This window comes from Cyclopterus lumpus, chromosome 10 (assembly GCF_009769545.1).
Source record: "Cyclopterus lumpus isolate fCycLum1 chromosome 10, fCycLum1.pri, whole genome shotgun sequence".
NCBI lineage: Eukaryota > Metazoa > Chordata > Actinopteri > Perciformes > Cyclopteridae > Cyclopterus > Cyclopterus lumpus.
In genome coordinates this window covers 6,914,471-6,922,493 of record NC_046975.1, presented here as the reverse complement: position 1 = coordinate 6,922,493, position 8,023 = coordinate 6,914,471, and the positions used below count along the sequence as shown (strand labels likewise).

At 46.0% G+C, this 8,023-nt stretch overlaps 1 protein-coding gene across 1 annotated transcript; it reads right to left on the bottom strand.

Moving 5' to 3' along the window:
• Positions 1-1,378: 1,378 nt before the first annotated feature.
• On the bottom strand, positions 1,379-7,221 carry tbx22 (T-box transcription factor 22). Its single transcript, XM_034544158.1, has 8 exons — positions 7,008-7,221; positions 6,321-6,576; positions 4,970-5,071; positions 4,675-4,849; positions 3,050-3,214; positions 2,318-2,382; positions 2,012-2,097; positions 1,379-1,920 (listed from the first exon to the last, which is right to left on the bottom strand). Exons 1-8 carry the CDS (start codon positions 7,219-7,221, stop codon positions 1,379-1,381), a joined length of 1,605 nt encoding a protein of 534 aa, XP_034400049.1.
• Positions 7,222-8,023: the final 802 nt, after the last annotated feature.

Here is an 8,023-nt window from a genome sequence, read left to right as displayed (position 1 = left end):
GCCCAACATGGAAATGACAGACAGTATCAAGTAACCGCCCCCGTTCATGTCCGTCTGCAGACAAAGGGCAGGCTGTTTGATAGCGGTGCACCTGACCGCCCGCTGAAACACGGGACCATCCCCCTGCCTCCAGTTCCTCAATTAGCTCCTTCCTGCCATTTCCACGTCCAGCGCAGCATTAGGCCGCCGCCACGCTCGGCCGTGACAAGTAAATTGCTGTTTGGTTACGACCGTTTGTCGGGAAACGGGCCATTTCCCCCCGCTTTGCCTAAACCGCTGATCCTTCGTGGGGAGGGAGGGAGGGAGGGATGGTGCAGGGTTTTGAGACTGAGTTGAAGGCAGGAATTATCACATCAGCGGCTGAACGGGCGTGCCCACTTTGGTTCGGACCAAAAACAAAACACAGCATTATGCCGGGCCGCAGTGGGCTTTCACTCTGGGCTCCTCGAGGCGCACTACGTCTCTGAAAGCCTTCCACATGTCTTCACACGGCCGCGTTGATTTACTGTTGATCCTGGAACAATGTTACAACCGGGATTACAGTGATGATGACACGGCTGCGAGGAGCCTAATAAAGGCCTCTGACGAATAACCCTTTCACCTCCGCGCGTCTCTGATTAGTGCCGTTATTGGTCATAAAGTGCAGCGGTGGAAAACGCCGCCTGAAACCTGGCAGCTGTTGTTCCTCCTCCTAAAATCACAGAGAGACCTGATGAGCTCATGTTATAAGTCGGGGGTGGCCAGGCCCGACACCGAGGCACAGCTGAGTTTAGAGGTCGAGGAACACAAAACACGCTCTGTTGTTCATCATGTCGGTCCTGAGACGTTTCTCATTCAAAATATTTCTTATTCCTGAGACACAGAAGCGTGCGTTTCTGTTTACACTGAAACACGGAAAAAGGTGTTACGTTGTACGTATACACTGTAAGCACGGGAACAGAACATTTAAAATGCTGGTGTGTGATCTGAACACAAAAATATTACTTTAATAGGCACTTATGCTCAGTTTAACAGTCATTCGTTATAACATCTATATTACATACCTCAGGTCCTATTGCTGGGGCTCTTTGGTAACACCATTACAGCGTGGGAAGTAGTTAAGGCGGAAAAGAAACTGTGCTCTCTGTCTACATTTTAGTTCACTTCAATGTCTGGCTTGTTGGCTCTCGTTGAGAGTCTGCAGTGAAGAGGAGCAGCTCGTGACCTGCTCCAGGATCAGTTCTTTGTGCTGGTAAATCCAACACAGCGTACGACGCCACAGTTTATCGCTCCTTTGGGTCTCGCTCCAATAGAGAATCAGGCCTCTCGGTTTTTGTTGCAATAAGCTTTTGGCTCGTTACATTCAGTGGGCCGGAGCCGGAGAAGTGTGGTCCAGCTGTCAGAGGCAGTGGTTGGTGGTCGGGTGCCACGGAGACTGGCGCAGCAGACAGTCTGTGGTGTTTTCGGCTAGTTTGGCGTGCCGGGAAATGGCAGCGAGCTGGGGGTTCAGGGGGAAGCTGTAGCGGTACAGACAGTAGGGGCCCGCAGAGTCAGAGAGATGAGGGAGCAGAGAAGGCCCCTGAGGGCTGAGGGGGCTGTGGAGGGGGAAGAGGCACGGGGAGCTCCCCGGAGACCCGAGGAGACACGGGTCCCTGCAATGGGGGGGTTTCTTTGCCTGCAGCGCCGTGAAGAGCGAGAGGTCTGTTAGCGGAGACAGCGGGGGCAGGCCTCTCAGTCGGTCTGCTCCCAGGGCGGAGAAGGCCCTGCCGGCCAGCGGGGAGGCCGGCGAGGAGGTGGAAGTCTTGCCGTAGAGGGGAAGAGCGAGGGCGTGGAGGGCGGCGTCGTGGCAGGAGAGCGCGGAGACGGAGAACGGGTGAAGGGATGCGGAGGAGGAGAGGGGGAGAAAAGTCTTTACACTGCTGGTCGGCAACCCCGAGCTCCCTGTTGGAATAATTACAAAAAATTAAAAAAGATGTCAGAAACTTGAATCACAAAGGCAAAACAAATGGGAGAAAAGTAATAAGAGCTGTACCTTGGAGCTGTATGGCGAATGGCTTGAAGTCAAAGCTGAGAGGGCCCCTCCAGGGATACGACTCCAACAAGCCATCCAACACTCCCCTACACACACACACATAAAGTGCGAAAGCATGAAAAAAAATGCTGTTTCAGGTATTTAAATATTGGTTCTGAGAGGTGTGAAATTCTGCACTACACATTTCAACTTCATGTGAAGGTTTTATGTGGTGTCAGATGTCAGTGGCTGAGTCTTAAACCCCCTCTCGGGTCCTAGTGGAGCGGTTTCTGAGCTCAAACAAGTGTTGGGTGAGGTTTGCTGTACCTATTCCTTCCTGGGTCTCTGAAGCCCTTGGCGAACGGGTTCCTGTCGATCTTCAGTTTGGTGATCTTGCCCCAGGAGAGAGAGGAACGGACACGTGTTAGAGTGGAGGTGTCAACTGTAAAGCTGAGCTCACAATGACTGCATCTCCCAGCAGCACCCGGGGGGCGAGGAGCCACGTCGAACAGGGTTGTTGGAGGTCGCACGGTTTTATTTGGTGCTTTAACGGGCTGTGTGGACTGCAGCGGTCGGCCCGGTCACAGCTCGTTATTGAGTTTCTGTAATAATACGTTTGCTGATCGTAAAAAAAGAGAGCTCTGATGAAGAGAGCTGGCGGTCCCCGCGGACGCCTCTGTTACTGGAGGAGCTGCAGCCAACAGTGGGGTCACACACACACACACACACACACACACACACACACACACACACGCCCCAGGGAAACTGAAAACGAGGACACTGCAGTTCATGATTTCGCTGAGACCACAGAAAAGTTGGCCCCCGATCACCTCCATAAGATTAAAGCAATTTCTGAGCTGTCGATTGGATCGCTGAGGAATATTACAGTCATTGAGTGCTTTCTTATTATTTATGGCACATAAAGGATGTAAATATGCAACATCAGATATATAACGGATTCATGCAGCAGCGAAAATCCAGATGTTTAAAACAGCAGATGTATCGTATCCTTGTGATTATGAGTGTTGGTGAGGCTCAGCCCCTGTCAGTGAGTGTCACCTGTTGGTTCTGGTAGGCCGTGACGGTGGTGAACTCCGTTTCTGGGAAGGAGAAGCTGTGGACTCCTTCAGCAGGCAGAGACTGGATCTGTGACAAGTCCATGCGAGGGTCGTGCCGGATGACGTGCACACGTGGCTTGTATTTATGCATCGACTGGAGAATAATCTGGACGGAGAGATGAGATGGAACTTTTTTTTAACAACAAACAACTAAGGTTTCAGTTCTGTATCATTAGTCTCAAGATTATAATTTTTTTCAATGAATTGATTAATCGTTTGGTATAAAGACACATCAGACAATAGTGATTTAGATCCATCACACGTTCCTGAAGCTCAAATGGATGTCATCAAATTGCAGTTTAAAAAAAAAAAGATATCCAATTTACTATATGAGACAAAGAGTTGAGAGGCTGGAATCAGAGAACCTTTGGCGTTTCTGCTTATAGAAGTCAACCATATTTAACTCCAATATATATATATATATATATATATATAGATATATATATATATATATAAACATTTAAAAACGGTGGGAATCGAGCACATTACTTTGGTCACACAAATGGACTACTGGGATATGTATCATATGAACAAAATAAAATGTAATGTAACAGACACCATAATCTATAACAACCCAATGCAAAATAATATTACAGTGGCTGTTACATACGTTAAAATGAATAGAGTTAGCTCAAATGTGCTATTCAATATATACAATAAATAAATCATAAAATATAATTAAATCAGTGCGTCGTAGAAATATTAATAAACTAACCATTTCATGAAAATTGACAGGATTTTAATTTGAAAAAGAAATGAATTAAATAAATAAGTCGAATTTCCCAAAATTACATTTTGCAGTTTTACTTTTGTTATTTGTTATTATAATTCATTTGTGTGCACATTTGCACACGTTTTTATTCATTTCATAAACAGCCAGAGTAAAATGATCAATCAAATGAATTAACAGTTTGACCGCTTTGTAATTCTAACGTCTACAAGAAGTTTTCCTTTTTACCTGTTAAAGAGACAATTAGAAAAAACTATAATACGGTTTCACGAGAAAAAGCAGATTCTTTCTAAAATTCCCAAAGCAGCTAAACTGTCAAAGAAAAAGACAAAGTGATCACTACAACATCAGGGATTTCTAAAGTTTCTACTGTCAATCCCCCAAACACACCAATTCCAGGGTTTTATAAACACGAGGATCAAGTGAAAAGCCACCTATCCTCCCCAGTCACCACATCTGTCACAGCTGTACATCACTGAACCTTTACAGGATTTCCACTTCCTTCATCAAGACAGAGAGGCCTTCCGGCTTTCCTCTCTGAGGAACCGTCTATTAGACGAGACATAGGGGTTCAAAATTGGACTCTGCTATATATATATATATATATATATTTAGAGAGAGAGAGAGAAATACCATGCAACTGTAATTAAGTACAGGAAATGTATCGAAATTATTTTGGGTTAAAACAAATCCTTTTACAAGACATTAAAATCATAACACCAAGAGTCATGAATATAACGGTGAGCCCCGTGGATCCTCTGGTCTCTGCGTATTAGTCGGACAGAAAAAGAGAAAAGAGTAAGAGAAGGCTGCGCATGCTCAGATGGGTTACCTACATGCCCCTTATCGTCCATCTCGTTGTTGGTGAGCTTGACCCGGTCAAAGCTGATGACCTGACGCATCCACGTCTCTCCGGCGCACGGCGAGTCCGGGTGCACGTAGAGCCTGGGAGAGATGCACGAGTGGTCCGTGTTTCCGGCCACCATCCACTGCGAGCTGTGGTACACGTACCTGCCGGCCGGACACGTGACAGTGAACAAACGAGCGGGACGGACGCGCCTGGAGTCCGCCTCATTGAATACACTCGCACACGTACACACCTGTAGCGTATACACTCGCACACGTACACACCTGTAGCGTTTGGAGTCCACGGGCATGACGTCCATCGCGACGTAGTACTGCTGGCACGGGTCCAGGTTGCGCACTTTGACGCGCACGGAGGGAAACATTCTCCTAGCGAGAGGAGAAGAAGCGCAGACGGTCATCCGATACATCCGAGTGGTGTTTTATTCTCCTTCAACTAGCTATATGGCGGACAAGGTCAGAGGGAAGGTCAGGGTCCTCGAGGGCCACGAGGACCACGAGGACCACGAGGGCATCTTCACTGTGGACATTTATCGGGCGCGTTCTCCACAAGGGAATAAACGGAACCTACATTTCAGCAGGTAGTCGTGTCCCGATAACTCATTTCTGGAATAAATACACAAACTGAAGAAGACGCACGTGACCTGCTATTACACTGAAATATGAAGTTTTTACCAGCTTATTTGATATTTAATATAGGTCTTCTTATAAATTGTGCCCCGGTAAATAGAGTTTTATTTAGTTCGACTAAATGTAATAATCCAACAAAACCTATTAAGTCTAATGTAACTATTTATGTTTTTTGTTTTGTTCCAAAAAGATCAGTTAAACAGAATAAATAGACCATTCATGTATATTTCTACATGTCAACCCAATCGCCGGACACATACTTATATTGTAATAAACTGCTCTACTTCTGATCGGCTGCAGCGCGCAGTGCCGTTTTACACCTGATAAACGGGCACGATGTGACCGCAGGACAGTTCATGTAAATATCATATCGTGTATCATATCACCGATGATGAACTGTACCGCTTGTATTTGATGTATAACCGACACCTGCACGTAAACTGTGACATGACTGAGAATGGAAGACTTTATTCTTTTTTTAAAACAAAATGTTAGGTGTTCCCTGTTTGAGTAAGGCCCTGAGATTAAAGACTACAAGTTTGTGTTTGTTTAAAGTATCATTATTTATTTTATTTAAAGAGTAAAATATCCGATTAAAAATCTCATCACGGCTATTGTTTCGTTAATAATTAAGTGCATTACATACCTAATAATATATATATACACACACACACACACACACACACACACACACACACATATATATATATATATATATATATATATATATATATATATGTATGAATATGAATATAACCAACTTTGCTGATTCTAAATTTATGCAAAAAGTTGCCTCAATTTTATCAAGTAGATCAAGCAGGATATTTTCATCAGTGCCGTGACTTTTATCCCCGGATGTGTTGGCCAAATAAGTTTGAAGGTTTTTCAGAACCAAAGCACCTTAAGGCCCATTTCAAGCAGCGTTAAGCCTCTTCGTCATTGCTACAGGTAACTGAACAACCCCTCTCTCTGGTCCAGACTGTTATACCTGCCAGCTTTGGTGATGATCATCTCGGTGCCGATATCGTAGAATCTCTTCCACAGCTCGGAGCCCTGCAGCTCTGCGCGGACCTCTCTGTCCGGGCGGCAGTCGCTCTCCTTCGGCTTGCTCTCCTCCCCGCTGCAGTCCGCCTCTTCAGCAGCAGATCTGACGGTCTGCCTCTCCGGGTCACCGGACGTGTCCTCTGCCCTCGTCGGTGTTGAACCCGCTGTCTTCATCTGGCTGACTGGATATTCGTTCAGGCCTGTGTGGGGCAAAGCTGGGATCAGTGAGGTGCAGAACAGAAGCCCGGTATCGTTTTTTATTTTTATTTAGGTCATATAGCTGCAACTTAAAGTATAGTTAATAATAAAAGATAATAACTCATGTATAGGCTCATAAAAAGGAACCGGACGTTGCTCTAGTTTGACGACTGACATGGAGAGCATTTGCTAAACTTAAAAAATAAAAATAAAAACTTGTATTTGATCATTTTGGTTTTAATATGTTAAAACATGAAGAAAAGTTGAATGGTTAAATGGAGTAAATGGAATAAACAAATGTCTGACGGAGCAAAAATAACTCGCAAACATGCCGACTGTTTTCCTTCAGCTCGTGCGTAAAATGCGTGTGTACATTAAAGTCACGAGGTGGTGGCACAAACAAATCCAGCAGTCCTTCTTTCTGCTTCCTCACCGGTGAAGATGCTCGTGTCTCCAGCTGAACTTGACTCGTGTTCCTCCGACACTTTCATCCTCTTGCAGGGTTTTCCGACCAGCGCCTCCACGGAAAACGCGTGAGCACGGGAACTCAGACCCTGCATCTTGGCGACAGATCCGGTCTTCCAGCGAGTCGTATATCCGTCAGAACTTTGACTTTGTCCCGCACAAGGTACGATGTCCCGGTGCATTCAGGACAGGACGGGGTTGAACAGGCAGCGGCAGCGGCAGCGGCAGCACCTCAGGGAGCCCCTCTTCTCTCACCGCGGCTGCGTGACGCTGCGTAATTGATCCGGTGCCTTCCCATGTGTTCTCCAAGACGCGCGCCCTCATCCAAAATTCTTGATTGTTGGCACGCCTCTCCCCCTCACTACAATAGTTTCCCCTCTCTCCCCTTTATCCGTTTCCGTGTCTCCTCTGTAATTCCTCTCTGCCTCACAGAGAGCTTGTTCCTCTGGTCCCCCTCTGCGCGTCACGGAGATGGGAGGGAAGAGCGCAGCGTGCATTCCTCCACATGAGCATGCGCTGCAAAAAGTATCCATTCTCAAAAGTATAACTAACCTTCATTTAAATAAATTGATGTCACCGCTAAAGTGAAGCAAAACATTGTTCTCTACAAAACAATCACATTTTGTTCACACGACTTTGAACGATGCAAAATGAGGCGGATCATTTCATCAGTATATCAACAGGTGCGCGAGTTCAGTTCTTTAATTTAGTTTATTTGCAAGGAAACGAGTTCAATTGTCCAACCAACTGCCATCTTCCGACTAGAAGGAGACTATTGAGACTGTAAATAACAGAACATATGTGTGTTGCAGTGCGCGCGCGCGCGGTCTGGGACTCTGCAGAACAACAAGAAGCATCTTTACGCGCGGTGCCACTGGTGGAGGATGAAAGCCTGAACGGCCAAACTTGGACTTGCTTTGTGGCATTTTGTAACATAATCCAGTTCAGTTGCTTCAAAAAAGAAACGTGAGTGGTAGGCCACAT

Bases quoted from the DNA above. Each gene is read 5' to 3' on its own strand.
- tbx22 (XM_034544158.1), bottom strand. From the start codon at position 7,221: ATGCACCGGGACATCGTACCTTGTGCGGGACAAAGTCAAAGTTCTGAC. The intron at 5,072-6,320 runs GTATAACAGTCT...TCCTCTCGCTAG, and splicing joins ATCATCACCAAAGCTGGCAG to GAGAATGTTTCCCTCCGTGC. The intron at 2,383-3,049 runs GTGACACTCACT...TCCTGGGGCAAG, and splicing joins CGGCCTACCAGAACCAACAG to ATCACCAAACTGAAGATCGA.